Genomic DNA, 16,979 nt, shown 5'->3' with positions numbered 1-16,979 from the left:
TTATTCATGAAAGACAGAGAGAGAGGCAGACACATAGGCAGAGGGAGAAGCGGACTCCCCGTGGGGACTCTGATGCAAGACTTGATCCCAGGACTCTTGGGATCATGACCTGAGGCAAAGGCAGACGCTCAACCACTGAGCCACCCAGGTGCCCCTGCATTATACTCTTTTGTGTAAATACACCAAACTTTATTTTCCATTTTCCTGTTCCACTTCCCATTTGGTTGTTGCTAATTTTTCACTTATTCATAGTAAAACTTGGATGGACATCTTTTTTGATATATCTACATTTACATCAGATTATTTCCTGAGGAAATTCTTAGAAATGGAAATAGTGTGTAATAGGCCATAAACACTTGTATTTTTTCAGAATTTCATATATATTGCAAACTTTCAAGAAGGGCTTATCAGTTTTACTCCCATCAGCAGTATGTGAAATTTCCAAGGATCATGATCTTCAAATCGAAATGGGGATTGATCAAAAAATCCCAACAACAAAGTTTGACTACATCATTTCAAAAGGTTCCCATCAAACTGGAAAATTATTATGGGGTTGATGTGCTATGGCAAAGTCAGTCAAGCCTGGTTTTCTCAACAATGAGTGCTCTGGGCTGGTCACTCGGTGTCACATGGCCCCAGATGCCCCACTGAAGCACTGACAAGACCATCTTTGTCAAAGTGACAAGAAGCTAGTGTCAGAAGGTAGTTTTGGAATCCATGAGCTAGAAATATTCTGACAACAGTAGGATAATTTTGGGGAAGAATCATGCATACATTTAATCCTTCAAACCTGACCAAGAGCTTTAGAGAATTCTTGGGACTTTTTCCCTTGCCCTACACTAGCCGGTCATTTTGGGGAAAGGCATGACTAATAGCTTCAATTAGGAGCAGGGTAGGTCAGACCTCTGGTTTCTCCTTGCTTTTGTCCAAAATTTGTGGGATCTCCTCTTTGAGCCCTATAGCAAAAGCAATCTTTGCCTTAAACAGGATTTTTGTTTGCTTTTGGGAAAAAGAAAAAAAAAAAAAAGAGGTGTGTTCCTCATATCCAGTTAAATTGTAGAACATCTCTCTCCTCTGGCCCTACCCCTCCTTCCTCCAACGAGTACTGCAATTTCCTATGAACACCCGTGCCTACACATGCCCAGTGTAGCTCAACTAATGTCTTGTGCAACACAAGGAAGAAGAGTGAGAATTCTCAAGGCTTATTTTTAGGAAGACACAATCGTTTCTCAGGAGCGTTTTGTATTTTTTTGGCCAACAGGGTCATCTGGTAACCCCTGACGTGCAGAATGTTTACTCTCACCCAGTGAGTTCCCAGAGAGTTATATGGGGACTTGGTCAGCTGTGCTGTGAGGTCATAGTCTCAGTATGTCCCACATGGAATGTTGCTGGTCATTGTCCCTGAGCAAGAAGCACCCCTTGGGAGCAGAGGGTAAGCACTTAATTGAAGGCTTTCAGTGAAGTGGTGGCTGAGGGTGAGTCTAGGGGGCAGCTGGCACCAGGCCTCCTGCCATCACACTCTTGCTGGCCTCTGCCAGGGTCCCAGCTTTCTCTGAAGACAGCCCGTGGTAGCAGGAAACAGCCAGAAGCCAGAGGCAGTGCCTGAGGGCTTCTGATGACAGTAGTTTAGCCAAGAACCAGACCCACAAATGTGGGCAAGTTGGTCTGTTCTTGGGACTAGGGAAGCAGAGTGCACCAGTATGCTAAGGATAGTCCCCTGTAGGGGCAAAGTAAGCCCCAACCAAGATTCAGGGAAACAAGTCTGGCAGGAAGGAAGCTTTAGTCACTGGAATGCCAGAAGGCTTTCCTTCTAGTCCACATCAGCAGAAGACACTTTGTAGGAGGTTCTGAGTGACCAGAAGGACAATGAGCCTGGAACCTGGACTCTGTGAGCCATACAGGGTAGAGGAAGGAGAAGATGAGGGTATCCTGTGGATGGGGAGGCATAAAGAAGCTTCTGGGTCTAGGAAGATGTGGAAGGTAAGAGGTATGTTAAGAATTTTCAGGCACCTGTGTGACACTGTGTAACCACCCCACACACCCCTACAAGAAAACACATTACACAGTCTCCATGGTCCTTGGAGGCTTCTGGTGGTTTTAGATTACACAGAAAAGCAAAGCCAGGCCTGGCATCATGAGGACCCAGCTATTTCCTAGATCCAGCCTACCTGGGGAATGAAGGACAATAGCCAGATTCTACGAGGAGGAAAGAACCCATGGGGATCAGGGTCACTGTGAAGAGTGGGGTACCCAGACAGGGTTTGTGCTGCCTAGAGCTCCAACAGATGGGCAAGACTTTCCTAACTCCTGAAGGGGCTGATTCCAGGGCTAGTTCAGGAAGCTGATCCTGACAGTACTTGCCCCCACAGACCTGCTGAATCTGCTTCTCTGGATTCAGCTTCTTGTCCACTTGTGCCACTGGCAAGTTCCTGCTTCTTTCTGCCTTAGTGATTTTCATTCATTCATTCATTCCTCCATCCATCCATCCATCCATCCATCCATCCATCCATCCATCCATCATTCAGCAGTGCTTTTTGAGGCCCTGTTCAGGGGCAAAGTCTTTTTTTTTTTCTTTTTAATAATAAATTTATTTTTTATTGGTGTTCAATTTGCCATCATACAGAATAACACCCAGTGCTCATCCCGTCAAGTGCCTCCCTCAGTGCCCGTTACCCATTCACCCCCACCCCCCGCCCTCCTCCCCTTCCATCACCCTTAGTTTGTTTCCCAGAGTTAGAAGTCTTCATGTTCTGTCTCCCTTTCTGATATTTCCTACCCCTTTCTTCCTCCCTTCTCTTCTATTCCCTTTCACTATTATTTATATTCCAGGGGCAAAGTCCTGAACTGACAGTGCTTACAGGCCAGCAAGAAGCTGAAGCAAGTACACAGGTAACTCTAGGGCAGGACAGAGGTGATCACTGCCTTCAGAGAAGTGCAAAGAGCTCCCTGACTCCAAAGGAGGCCTTGCTCCCAGAGATCAGGACTTCTGAAACCCTATCTGCCTAACTTGGAACCTCTTGTCCTCCGTGAACATGATCCTTGCCTGCTGATCCTGGCCTGTCCTGTGCTTAGGAACTAAAGTGTAGAGCAGGCGCCTTCCCAAACCTATACATCTTTCTCATTTTCAAGCCAGTCTGATGGCCAATCCCCTTGATTCACCCTTGGAAACAAATACTAGCCAAGGGAGTCTGTTGCTGGCATTGACAAGGATCCGATGTAGGTCAGTATTCTAATTCCCACTCCACAGAGGAGAAAGAGCAGAGGAATCAGACTGGAGTCCAGCTGTGGTCGATGAATCATCCGGAACACAGCAAGCAGCTATTTCTGAACTAAATAGCATCAGATCTCTCTCCTCACCTTGAGTCCAGTGTCCTGGTCTCCAGAGCACTTCCTCTGGGATGAAGCCAGCGAGGGGCAGAAAGCCTTGAGCAGAATGGAGTTGACAAGCTTGGCTTTGTCACTGCTGTTCCCATGCAGGTACAAAGGGATAGTCTGGGAAGCAGTTGAAGCACACAATTCTAGAAAACTCCAGAATTCCAGGTTCTATGAACATGCCCCTTGCTTGCTTGCTTGCTTCCTCCCTCTTTTCCTCCCTCCCTTTGAAGCTTCAAGTCTCAAGCACTTGCTTTGTAAGCTGTGTATGGTGCTTAGCATCTGAAATGCAACAAACCAGAGCCCATCCCCATTAAAGAACCTAGTGGGAGAGTCTGGAAATAATGACTCTGTGTTCTGAGTGCTGCCTTTCTGCCAGGTGCGCTTCTGTTTAGGTTACATGTGTTACTTATTCTAGTCTTTGCAACAATGCTGGAGGGTACCCGATACTATTATCTCCATTGTAAGGATAAAATGTTGAGCAGAGAGAGATTAAACAACTTGCCCAGATGAAACCATTGATTAAGCCGCTCCCCCTTTGCCTACTGATCCACAGTGTTGGAAGGGATCTGTGGAAGCTAGCCTGTTCATTTCCCAAAGTGGAAGAGAATGATCATTTCTTGAGTAACTTCTGGGGACCAGACATCATGTAGTTTCTCTATATTGATTATCTGTGTTGGCATCTAGGTAGGTCTCTGAAGATCACAGGAATGGGAGCCCCAGCCTACCCCTGGTGTCCTACCTAGCCCTGCTGCTCTCTCAGGCAGCTGCCCTTTCTCAGCTCCCACCATTCCACCATGCCAAGGCCTGATCCTGCATAGGGCCACCCTGTGGTGTCTGCCACTGGACACAGGACAGGCTTCTGACTAGGATAGACAAAGGAAGTGAAGAGACATCCCATTTCCATCTCTGTGCCTGTCTTTTTGTTCATCATGATCCTGACTCTGGGCTCAGAATGGCCATTAGCTGTTGTCTGGTCACCATGGAGCAGTCATGGAGGTGCCTGGAGGGGTGTCTGCAAAAGCAATCTTGACATTTCTTTCTAGCAAAAGAGGAAGAATCCTAGTGGGACACTGATGAGCCTGAGCTTGTCCTGGTGATGCACAATGCTGAAGAAGGAACATGTGAAGATGGGAAAGGCCACCAAGACCAAGTGATCTAATGGTTCTTGTTTCCCTGAACTTACACATGGAGTTATTGAAAAAAAAGTTATCAATTATTCCTGCCAGATCAGGGGAATGAGCTGCCCAATGCATGGAGTTAATTTCCTCGATCATTAGATCTTCTGTTCTATTGGAAATGCCAATGCATGCTCTACTTGAAAGCTTCTAATGCTACAGACTGATTTTTTTGGGTAAAACTCCATTTCTGGTTCCTGGAACTACTTTAAGTGATTATTTTTAAACATTGGTAACCACAAAAATAATTTGTTATTCTTACTATTTAATACTGTGAAGGACTATCAAATAGTGTTAATATTTCAGAGTAAATTAATTGAAGTGGTCTGTTTTCTGACTGTTGAAAACCTTAGCTGAGTTTTAAATTTTTTATTATTTATTTTGAAGAAGTAAAGTTCTCCACATAACTTAAAAAGAATGTAATTTTTAATTGTATTCTTCAAACCACATGCATTATGCCCCACAAGTGGATCATACTAAAACCAACTTACTTGATTACAATCTGCATTTTTTTTCTTTGCAATGAAAGAACAGAACAAGATAAATTGGAATGGAATGGAATGAATAGAATAGAATAGAATAGAATAGAATAGAATAGAAGAGTTCATGCATGATAAGGGTAGTATTTATTAAATATTCAAATCAGTTATATATGTGTTTATATATATACAAAATATTTTTGCCAATTTTTAAATTGATATATAATCTACAAACAGTAAAATTCATCCTCGTTAGTGTGAAACTCTATGCATTTTAACAAAGATAAATTTATTTCTGACTATGTCAAAAAAGTGAGAAAACCACTTAAAGCAAGAGTCTACTTAACTAAATATTCATTGAAGGATACGATTCTTTTAAGATCTTTGGAAGCAGTGATAACTGTCTTATCTTGGAAGATAATTTCACACACTTCAAATTTTAAAGCCAAATGAGACCTGAGAGATTGGTCAGTCAATGATTTTCAAAACGTTCTTTTTTACAGTGATAACTTTTTTATAAACTAAATCTAACATGGAACCCCAACATATAAAAGTAGAATTGACTTGCACAGAGACCATGAAAAACAGTTTGAAAACTACGAATGAGGTCTGTCTTGTGCCCAAGCTGGGAAACTGAGGCCAGAATAGGCTGACCCCTCAATGTTGGCCACTCTTTTTGGCAGAGCTGGAGCTCAAACTCAAGCTGTTGTTGGCTGTTATTCAGGGCTTTTTCATGTCTCTTGGACTCAAGAGAATTATGAGTATTACTTAACTCCACCAAGGGGATTGGGTGGATACCTTTTTGGAATAGTGCAGCGTGTCTGTAGATACTCACATACATTACAGAAGAAAGGATAGGCCAATGATCACCATGGACAGCAGAAGTATGACTCAGTCCAAGAAGACCAGAACAGGTTGTTTGGGCAACATAAATTATTTAGGGAAGCTAGAGCCTGAATATAGAGCCAGGCCTGGGAGCCCAGTACCAGAAAGAAAAGTCGTAAGCCTCCAGAACTTGAGGAATCAGCCAAAGCCTTAGAGCTACCCACTTCTGATGATTCATCCCTGGGTTGTCTGCCTCTCTCTTCCTAAAGGGCCATGATGAGGCCCCCACCTGAAGTTGCAATTTAAATGTAGCCTCTTGGTCATACAAGAAACTGACTGATTTGTCTTCTTTCTTATCTGGGACTCCTCTTTCACTTCCTTACTCTTTGGTTTGTGAGTGGGAAGTGGGGGGCAGGCAGAGAGGCTGTTGTGGGCAGGTCAGGGAATATAACACTCATACTCATGGTATGTAAGTTCTGCATCATAGGCTTATTACTCTCTGTATGTATTCAGTGAACTTGCTTCAGTGTTTGGACCATAATGCTTTAAGAACACAAAACCCACCAACTCTTTAGAGCCTGCTATACCAAAATGCCACAAATTGCCATTAAATATCCTACCTCCCCAATGTCATCGATGAAAAGAGAAAAAGAAACGAAAGGGAGGGGTTAGTGACAAAGAACATTCTTCTATCACAGCAGATACCATGTCATGTACAGCTGAGAAATGCCATATTTGATGAGCAAACCATTGTACCATACCTTTTAAGAAGATGACATTAATGAATATGACCTTGAAAAAGTCACCCCAGTTCCTCTTTTCAGATAAATTCCTAGACAAGTATCTACCAAATGACATCATTCAGTTACTAGCCCACCAACATTCTCCAAAAAGGAACAGGGTCAAGTGAACCGTCCTCTTGCCTACTACATATACAGGGTTGTTTCCATTGATATGTAGGGATCATCTCTCTCTCTTTCTTTAAGATTATTTATTTATTTATTTATTTATTTATTTACTTATTCATGAGAGACACCGAGACAGAGGCAGAGACATAAGCAGAGGGAAAGACAGTCTCCCCACAGGGAGCCTGTTATGGGACTTGATCCCGGGACTCTGGGATCATGACCTGAGCCAAAGACAGATGCTCAACTACTGAGCCACCCAGGTACCCTCATGTCTCTGTCTTTATTGAAAGAATTATTAGCAACGTTTTTTGTGTGTGTAATTTGAGATTTGAGTTTTTAAGTGAGGAACTTCTGTGATTTTCTAGGTATTCCTGAGTTAGATTAGGGTAGCCTCACTCTAACATAGTGTTTTAAATTATTGGAATTCTCAAAATACTGGTGTCTGATCATATTCCAGCACACAGTTAACATTCTAGAGTAATTTTCTTTATGTGAGTTTTTAACTATGCAGCTTCATCACACTCACTCCCAACAAAGGTGTACACTGAAAGTATCACTTCTCATATGGTTAAACAGCGGGAACTCCTGTTTTAAAAAGGACTATAGGGAATATTGGTGGGGGGGGGAAGGGGAGATTTTTTTGGCTGAAACAGTAAGTGTGAGCTGATTGAGTTGAGTGTAGAGGACAAGAAACAGGAACAGCTGGGTGGCTCAGTGCTTACGCATCTGCTTTTGGCTCAGGGTGTGATCCTGGGGTCCTAGGATAGAGTGCTGCATCAAGTTCCCCGCAGAGAGCCTGCTTCTCCATCTGCCTATGTCTCTGCCTCTCTCTGTGTGTCTCTCATAAATAAATAAATAAATAAAATCTTTAAAAAAAAAAAAGAAGAAAACAAAAAACAGCATTCAGTTCTTAAAATTAAGGAGAGGAAGTTGAGATAACAATAAGTACCTCCTCTTTGATAAGCAGAAGTTGACAGACACAAGGAGGTGATGTCCTCTCAGGTATCAGAACGTTCTGGGGTGTCCTGTAGGGGGAAATGGGTTGAGGTATAATTACTTAAAGAGTGAAGTCAATGACAGGAGTATTTAACAATATTTAATCATCTATTTAACTTACACATGACGTTGCAATAAATGGAAAGCAGGTATATTAAAAAAAAGACAAATATTTATTGGGCACTTTTGTTGTGAGTTTCCCAGTAGAATGTGGACAGGTAATTTGAAGTGCTGGGAGTGTTTGCTTTGGCAGCACATAGGCTAAAAATTGAAGTGCTGGGGAGACTCAGACTCTAGGAGGTACAAGAGCATGATGAAATCAATCAAAACCATGTTCAAGTGAAAGGAAATGGATTATGGATTATTTGACTGGTATCTCCCACCTGAACTGGAATAGGTAAGTGGGATGTTTGCATTTTGCATCTATAACATAAGAGAATTGCATGGCAGGCTTTTGTAAGTGTATTTAGTGAGTTCGGTTTTTTGATTCATTCAGGCTGGGATTTGAATCCCTGGTTGGCCAGTTACTCAGTCTATGACCTGGGACATTTTATATGACTCCTCTTAGCCTCAGGTTCCCCATCTATAAAACAAGGTAACCAGGATCTCACAGACCTTTGTTAAGTGAATAATCAAATGACTTCTATAGAATAAATCAACATGGAACTTGATGCATACTAAGTACTCAGCAAATAGGTATTGTTCTCTGTGGTATCTGTTTTAGTTACTGTTTATATAATAAATGTTGATTGATGAACTTGGTGAAATATGGTGTATTACAAAGGTCCTCTTTATATAAGATGAAATTCTTTTCGCTAGGCTTTATTTTTTTTATTAAAAAAAAATTTTTTTTTTTACAAAGAAGGGAATAGCTTCTTGATTTAAAGTGTCGTTTCTAGGGGTCTTGGGACAAGTTCCTTGAGAGAGGCAGATAATGTAGAGGCTACCACTAGAGGGCTCTGAAGGGACCCTAACATCCTTCCCTTGGCTACAGTGATGAAGAGGAAGCAACTTTGAGAAGCCCTGGCCTTTCAGAAACCAGGGGCCATTCTGTTCATCGTGGATGTTCAAGAGGGCAAGTAATAACAAGCCAACTTGCCACTCCTGCCAGGCACCTAGGGGGATGCCGGTGGATGTCACCAGAACCTATTGCTCTACTGTCACTCTCTGCCTCTACCACTCCACTGATTACCCTTCTGGGGGTTGAGAATCGCATTGTACAATAGAAAATCAACTTTGAGACAGGAAACCAGGTAGAGTGGAAGTTTCTCAAACTGGGTAAGGATGTAACAAAAACAAAACCCATCTTGAATGACCACTGAATCTTCAGTTTCCCAGAGGAGGCTGGGACCCAAACTGATGTCTGGGCAGGTCTGAGTAATATGTCCATAAAGCCTTGTAGACTTCTGGGACTGCACAAGCCCTGTGCATCCTACCTGCAGGGTGGTGGCAGGGCACCTTTAACGAAGCATTATCATTGGGTAAACGCCCTGGGACTTGGTCATTTAAGGATCACTCCGGCCAGTGATGCAATAGGGATGTCATTGGTTTTCTAGCACACATCATTGGCCAGTAGCTTGCCGTTGGGTCTGGGTGGGAGCACTGAGACTAGTGCCTACAGAGGAAGTGCCAGACTGGCGCTGAGGCTGTACCTGGGAGCTGGGCAGAAATGACATTTTCTCCACCTCCAGGGAGCTGGATCTTGCTGGACCAGGCAGTGGAGGCAGGAACAGAAATCTCAAGCCTTGGTTTTCTTGTTGCCACATTGCTGTATGGACTCTGCATCTCCTCCGCCCCCCTCCCCCCAAATCGTTGTCCACTGAAGCCAGACAAAATAATGTGCTCCCCAACTCTTTCAAAAAAGTGGAACGCAAGTCACGGGAAGCTTTGCTTTTCTTCTGACTTCTTCCTGTAAACCAGTTCAGGACTTGGTGCAGGAAGAGTCAGCTCTCAAACCGAAGCCAGACCTTGCTTTTTAACCCCCTGGGACACCGGGGCTAAGTTCTCCGCTGTCCCCTCCCCTGGGCTGGGGGTGTGGTGTCGGGCCGAGCTGACCGGGGCCGGGGGCCGGGGCCGGGGGCGGGCCAGGAGGGAGGAGGGCCCGGGGCTGCGGGGCTGCGGGGCTGCGGGGCTGCGGGGCTGCGGGGCTGGGCGGCCGGGGCGGGGGGCGGAGCAGGTGAGCCCGGGGGTGGGCGTGGGGAGCGCACTTTGTACGTGACGTTGGAGTTGGCAGCCGCCGCCGAGCAGGAGGCTGTGGGCGTGCGTGCGGAGTGGCTGCGCGGCCGGGAAGATGCGCTCGGAGGGGCGGCCGCAGTGAGCCGCGGCGACGGGAGCCGGGCCGGCAGCCCGGGGGCAGGGCCTGAGCGCCCGGCCGCTCGCGCTCTTCCGCGGCCGAGGCCGCCGGGACCGACCCGACAGGCGCGCCCGGCCGGCCCCAGGATGTAGGCGATCGCGGCGGCGCTCCTGCAGGCGGACGGCTCATCATGAAGAAGCACTCGGCCCGGGTGGCCCCGCTCAGCGCCTGCAACAGTCCGGTCCTTACCCTCACCAAAGTGGAAGGTAACGGCCCGGGGCGGCGGGGGCTGGCTAGAGGTCTCTGCGCCCGGCGGGGGGCCGCCACCCTGCAAGGGCTGCCCGGCCGTGGGTGCGCTCGCTCCCCAGGAACAGCCGCCCGCAGTGCAGCGCCCCATGCTGCCTCCGGGGGCTGGGGGGGTGGACAGCTCCGTAGCTCCCGGGCCGGGCTGTCCCCGTGCTGTCGGGACACAGGGCTGGCCCCTTCCTGCGCGGCCCCTAGCGCATCTGGCAGCAACAGTGGCAGCGGTGGCCTGGGCTCCTGCCCATCCTGTCCTGAGGCACCTGCCAGCTGGGGCCCGAGGAGGGGTCTTGCAGACACTACCCAGTGCTCTCCAGCACCCCCACCACACATGCACAGTCGTGCACACACACACACACACACCACTTGAATCCCCTGGGTTTGAAGCAACCCCTCCAATCGCACCCCCACCCCCCAGGCAGACCAGAGGTATTGCTCCTCTGGTGGGGGCAGGAGATACTGCCGGAGGCCGGGTCCTCTCTCCTGCCCCTCAAGCCTAGCAGCCCACCAGCAATGTGACTGCCCAGCAACCTGGGAATGGGCCGGCGAGCAGGTGAGCGAGAAGCCACCAACAGCCTGTAAACAGGTCCTTTCTGGGACTCAGGGGAAAGACACAGACACTCAGACACAGCTGTCATTCTGTGGTAGTAAAGGAGACCTTCCTTTCTGAAGGGGGTGCAGGGGGTTTGCAGAGACAGAGCACTCTTAGTCCTGAACTGCTTCTAACAGGAGGTGGAATGACCAGTCTCTGTAGAGCTGGCCAGTTTGGCCAAGCCAGGGCTGGGAAGGGGCCACCAGCCAGTGGGGAGAGGAAGGCAGACCCCCTCCATTCCAGACCCTCTTACCCTGAACTTACAGAGCCCAGGGCAACCAGTGTGTAAGGGAAAGCCCGGCTTCTGCCGTGCTCTGGGACTACAGCCTACAGCCCAGACCTGTATCCCCTTGCAAGCGCCTATTTTTACAGTGAGACAGAACCAATAAGAACAAGATAGAAGCTAGCAGGACAGTTGTGTGCTCCACATGCAACCCATCCACTGAGGTCTGCCAGGAGCCATACTGGTACCATTACCCCATCCTGCACATGAGGACTGTGACACCCGGAAAGCTTGGATTGACTTGTCCAAGACCTATCACTAATAGGTGGTGAAACGGGGATCCTAGGCTCTCTGATCCCAAACCCATGCCTTTCAGAACATTATTCTGCACTACTTACTCTTTTCATCATTTTCTGTGTATAGAAGGTTGATATTTTCCCCCTTCATGTAGCTGTCTCTTCCCCTCCCCCATCCCAATCTCAGGAGAGACTTGGTATCTGTCACTTACACCTGAATTTAGTGCATGTGCCAACTTTCCTAAGGGGCTTGGCACTTCCAAGTCTTCTCAAGGATAGCATCCAGATGTCCATCTGGACATCTAAGGGGGAGAAGGGGTAGATATGTATTTCCCTTAGGGGAGGTGGCATTGTCTACTCACTCTTGGGGACTTTGTGGGAAGTCACCCCACCTCCACCTTCTAAGTAAGGCAAGTCAGGCTGCTCTCCACCAGCAGTGCCACTCCTGGTCATCCCCAGCCCATTGTGCAGGATGGGTCTGAGCTGCACTTGGAGTTAGGCTGGACACAGATGGTGAGGTCACCCAGGCTGGGTGCCGTGACCCCCAGAGGTGCTGCAGGAGGCAGTGAGTGACATTCCAGATCCAGGTTCACTTCAGGGAATAAAAATGGAGATACCTTCCCCGGTTCCCTTAGGGCTGCTGTCAGGTGAGCTTTGAGATTCCTGTCCACGCTGACAAGGTTAGCAAGCCATGGACTGGGTTTTCTTAACCAACAGGTGCACGCACATGTGTGTGGTTAGTGGACAGAGAATCAGACAGATCGGGGATCAAGATTGTGCTCTTCTTCCTGTACAATTGGACTTGTGTAAACCATAAATGCTGAGCCTCCATCACGTAGTTTGAGCCCTGGTAAAACAAAAGTAACAACCTACCTCAGCTGACTTTTGGGAATGCACTGAGGTAGGAGAGGTGATAATACCCAGCACCTCTCTGGCACACAGTAAATGCTTAATAAATTAAGCAGTCCTCCTGTCACAGATTGTCTTGCGCCTTCGACAAATACCTTCTTGCTGTTCTCAAGGAGTACATGTGTGGGGATGGTATCTAGAAGCATCTACATAGTCTCAGTGAAACTAGAAGGCCCCCAGTTCCTGTTTTGTATGGGATCCCTAAGTGTATGTCAGCAGAGGTCTTCAGTTCAGGGCCTGATAAAACCTGCCCTTGGTATGCCTGGGCACATGTGTAGCACTTTTTTCTCTGCCTGTTTTTTTTTTCTTTCCTTGATGTTTTTGTTCAGTTTGGATTTTGGTCTATTTTCTGAAACATTTGCATCTCGTGTGCTTGCTGTGGAAGTGCTGAATCATTTTGTTTTGCCTTGGATGCACAGGGCAAGGTGGTCCCCACACTGTAGCTGTTTCTGTGTGGATGGCAGACAGGCTACAGTGACAGAACACAGCCAACAAGGAAGATTTATTAGGTTTTGGAGTGCGTCTTCTATGGGGAGGCAAGAAGGCACCAGCATGCAATACGTATAAAACCAAAATAGAAAATGCAGTACTTAGTTGAACTTCAACACAGAAAAATGGACAAGATGACTACATTTACTCAACAAATACCTCATCCAACCTTACTCCATCCTACTTCATGTCCCTTGTCTATTTAGCAAGGCCCTAGAATTACAAAGATGGACATTAGCTTCGTTCCCTTAAGGAAGTTTTAGTCTATAAAATAAGAGACATTCAGACAGATGTATTTTCTCGTATAAGACAGTAAGTTCCGGTTCAAAGGTAAGAGTAGAGTGTCACAGGGATACTGATAATTGAGTAATGTGAGGAGGCCCTCCTGAGAAGGAGGCCTTCTTGAGGTGAAGACTTTCCTGAGCAGGAGGACTATCTGAGAAGGAGGCCTCCTTGAAGAGAAAGACTTTCCTAAAGAGGAGGCCTGTCTGAGGAGGAGGCCTTTTTGAGGAGAAGACCTTGTGAGCAGGAGGAGGCCTGTCTGAGGAGGCCTTCTTAAGTAGAAGAATTTCCTGAGCAGGAGGTCTGTCTGAGGAGGAAGCCTATCTGAGGAGGGGGCATTCTCCAGGAGAAGACTTTCCTGAAGAGGAGGAGGCCTCTTTGAGAAGGAAGCTTTCTGAGGTAGAAGTGTTGTAATTGAAGTGAGAAAACTTGTTAGGCACAGAAGGGCGGGAAGGCTGTTTCAGGCAGAAGGAATGGTGTATGCACAGGCTTGGCCAGGAAGCATGAGGAGAGAGCAGCTGGGCCCCAGTTAGGGCTTGAGTCTTGAAAAGTGGTTTCCAGCCAGGTTGATGGCATCTGTCCCATCTTACAGTATATCTTGTTCTCATATCTTTTTCCTCTCCTTCCCATCGGACTCAGACACTGAATATCGATCAGTAACACATCTCTAGTTGAGGGATCATCTATGTTCACCACCAGCTAATCCACGTTCAATGCAGTCACATTCAGTAGGAATCAGTAGTTGAACATAGTACGATACATTTCCCCAAGAGGCAGGCAGCAGGTAGTAAGATGGGAAGAATGAGGGCTTTGCAATGAGATAGACCAGGTTTAGTGCCCGCCTCTCATGCTGAGCCACGTAACTTTGGCAACTTTGGCGAGTGATTGAAGCTCAGCGGGAATGTGTTCTCGCATATGGAAATGAGCGTGACAAGATAGTCCCTCTACCTATGAGAATAATCTTTTCTGCTGATGAGCCTACCATGTTGCAGGCACTTTGTTTGGGGAGATTGCTACCCTATTGCTATTTCTCCCAAAGGAAGGATAAGCACCCCAATTTACGGACAAGGAAGCTGAGTGTCGGAGAGATCATTCATGCAAGGTCAGCAAGTGGCTTCGTATCCGTATCTACCTGGCTCTGAAATGTTGCAACACCATTGTACAACTGCATTCCATTTGAGGAGCAATGAGAAGTACATCTGCTTCTGGCACTTTGCAAGTGCTGAGGAAGTTTGCTCACTGAAGCTCCCCCACTTCAATATGATGTAGAAGTCTGGATCGCCCGGGGGCTCACTGTTTTGTGGGCTCATCCCCATGGCTCCCTGCTGTTGATATTCTTAGGACCTCTGCTCCTGGGCCAGTTGGCCTCTCTCAGCCACCTCCGGTAGAGGTGTGACTGCTTTGTTTCTATTAATGGGGTAGGGCTGTCATCCTGGGATGCTCCATTATTGTGTAAGTGGAGACGAGGCCTGTTAGTCCAATCGGAGAGGAATCTTGAAAAATATGCTGCCAGAGTGTTCCTGTACCCAAAAATGTTTCCCAGGTTGGATTGTCCTAGACCTGAAACCTCAATAGCAAAAGTCACTTACATGTTGAACAAATATGTTACCTACTCAGATATTACTGAGGATGAACCAGGTATTATTGAAGATGCCCGGGGGAGTAAATAATAATCTTTGACTCAACAGAGCTTCCAAAAGGTGAGAAATGTCACAAATGCATACAAATAACAATTACATGTTGGAATCTTTTTTTTTTTTTTAATTCCGTGAAAGGGTTGTAAAATAAATGGTGTGTTTCAGCAGAGGGCGAGCTCACTTCTGGCTGGGACACAGATGGCCACTATGTAGCTCCCTTGCCACCATTCCCCTCTGTTTTGCCAAAAAGACATCATCAAACGACCATCTTTCCTACTAAGCCTGGATGTGGCCTCAGCATCCTCCTTACCACCAAGATCCTGGTGATGGCTATATGTTCTTTGGAATGGGACTTCCACATGATCAGGGTGGTGTGCTAGAGGTTTTCCTGTGCCCTCAATGTCGTGGGCGGGAACTATGCATGCCTGGCAGAGGCAGCCCATGGACACAGGTGCAGAGCCGGAAAGGGCAACCTGCCAGCCGTCTGCTGGGGCCTGAACTCCCATTATCTGCAGAAGTTGGGGGATGAGGGAAGGGGCCAGGGTTCGCAGGCCTCCTAAATGCTGGGCTTGGGAGAGTAGACTGAAGCAGGCCATAGAAGTGGGGAGAGACTCCATCAAAGTCTGGGAAAATTGGACAGTCTTCTCTAGCTGCCGTGTTCCAAATGGGTCATAAAGTCTCTTTCAACTGTCACAATAAATATTCTTTTAATAAAGGATGTTTAGGATAGAATCAAAAAGACCAAAGTGTCTCCCAGATAGAGTTGCAGTTGGAGCCTGGAAAGGGAGCCAACAAAGACAGCTCTAAAGGTTAAGCTCAGGGAACAGAGTTGCCATTAACAGCAACTGTAACCACAAGGGTAGGAGGGGAAGCACATCGGTGAGGGAGACACTGGAAGTCAGACTTAGATAGGCTGAGCCAGAGCCTTGGGCAGTGGCTTCAGGTGCCCCTGTGGAGCAGGCCAAGAGGTGGAGGAAGAGGTGGTGAAGGCCAAGTGACTGATGCCATGAGAGATGGCTCTGTGGAAGCCAACGGGCAGCCGCAGCTTCCTGACAGCCGCAGGTGACCCGGAAAACAGGGCAGGCAGGAAAGAAGTCTGATAGGCAGAACCAGAGGACCCACATCATATGGCAGCATAGAAACCACGGGAAGAAAGCCAAGAAAGAGGGGAGTGGGATGTGGTGTCAAATCCAGCCAAGGAGAGCGGTTTTGCAGAAACCATTTTTTTTTTTTAAGATTTTATTTATCCATTCATGAGAGACACAGAGAGAGAGAGAGGCAGAGACATAGACAGAGGGAGAAGTAGGCTCCCTGCAGGGAACCCAATGTAGGACTCGATCCTAGGGCCCTGGGATCATGACCTGAACCAAAGGCAGACACTCAACCACCAAGCCACCCAGGTGCTCCTGCAGAAACCATTTTAAGTGGGTGCTGGTCTGCAAGCCAAAGGGCAAAGGGTGAGTGCTGGGTGAGGGAGAGGAGCAGCAGTTGTGGATAGCTGGTTAAAGTGTTTGGAAGTGAGAGCACCTCTACGGCTTCAGAGTTTTGAGAAAGCAGGCATTGCAGCAAACCAGAGGAAGCAGATTCCAGCCCAGGTGTGAGGCTGCCCTGAGAGAAGGGTGGTTGACTCAGCAGTGTGCTAGGAAGGGGAGAGGGTAAGGGGCATCGGAGGGGTAGGGGGGATGCCTAAGACTAGAGAAGGGGGTGGTTGGCTTTGAAAAGGAGAATAAGAAAATGATGGATGAAGACTCAGAGAAATGTGGACATGGTGGGGGAGGGAAGTCAGGGACCTGACGGCTTTGATCTTTGTAACGTAGGAAGTGGAACCATCTGCCCAAAATCCTGGATGAGGACTGAAGGCCTGCAGAGGTGGGAACAGGTTCAGGAAAGCTGCATTGGAAGAGCCAAGAAGAAATGTAATTCTTAAAAGCTTTTTTGGCGAGGGATGCGTTTTCACTGGTTAAGACACTGTGTGACTTGGGAGAAGATGTGCGGGGGAAGAACGCTGGGCGAGGGTCAGGAGCCTGACCTTTCCTTTCCTGTTCCCCCACTTGCTAATTAATATACCAGACATGTCGCCTCACCTCTTGGAGCCCTGCCTTCTCTTCTCCGAAAAGATAGGAGATTAGAATAGATCTTCCATCGGCTCTTTCACAGGAAATACTCTGAGTCTATTAAGCAGCTTACTCATTAACAGAGA

At 47.2% G+C, this 16,979-nt stretch overlaps 1 protein-coding gene and 1 long non-coding RNA gene across 16 annotated transcripts in view; both read left to right on the top strand.

Annotated features, from left to right (window-relative positions):
* The window catches only part of SLC35F3 (solute carrier family 35 member F3), a 462,095-nt gene that overhangs the window by 258,608 nt on the left and 186,508 nt on the right, over positions 1 to 16,979 (top strand). Inside the window, exon 1 of one of the 11 annotated variants that reach the window (XM_077894471.1) lies at positions 10,014 to 10,317. The exons of 8 other annotated variants lie outside the window; for them this stretch is intronic. Coding sequence is in view for 2 of the 3 variants with exons in the window: in XM_077894470.1 (XP_077750596.1) it covers positions 10,242 to 10,317 (76 nt within the window). In the remaining variant the exon portion in view is untranslated. Of the gene's footprint in view, positions 1 to 10,013; positions 10,318 to 16,979 lie in introns of those variants that run through there. 2 more of the 11 variants (XM_077894470.1, XM_077894472.1) reach the window with 2 other exon arrangements.
* Positions 1,361 to 9,632, top strand: LOC144312122 (uncharacterized). 5 transcript variants are annotated; one of them, XR_013377559.1, is made up of 5 exons: positions 1,361 to 1,432; positions 2,830 to 2,889; positions 3,248 to 3,477; positions 8,753 to 9,011; positions 9,450 to 9,632. It is a non-coding gene; the product is annotated as an uncharacterized LOC144312122 (long non-coding RNA). The 5 variants fall into 5 exon arrangements; XR_013377562.1 differs by lacking the exon at positions 1,361 to 1,432 and adding an exon at positions 1,440 to 1,980; XR_013377563.1 differs by lacking the exon at positions 1,361 to 1,432 and adding an exon at positions 1,440 to 1,987.

This window comes from Canis aureus, chromosome 4 (genome assembly GCF_053574225.1).
Source record: "Canis aureus isolate CA01 chromosome 4, VMU_Caureus_v.1.0, whole genome shotgun sequence".
In the NCBI taxonomy this organism is placed as follows: Eukaryota; Metazoa; Chordata; class Mammalia; order Carnivora; family Canidae; genus Canis; species Canis aureus.
Note: the sequence above shows the minus strand (reverse complement) of the source record. Positions and strands in the feature narration are given on the sequence as shown.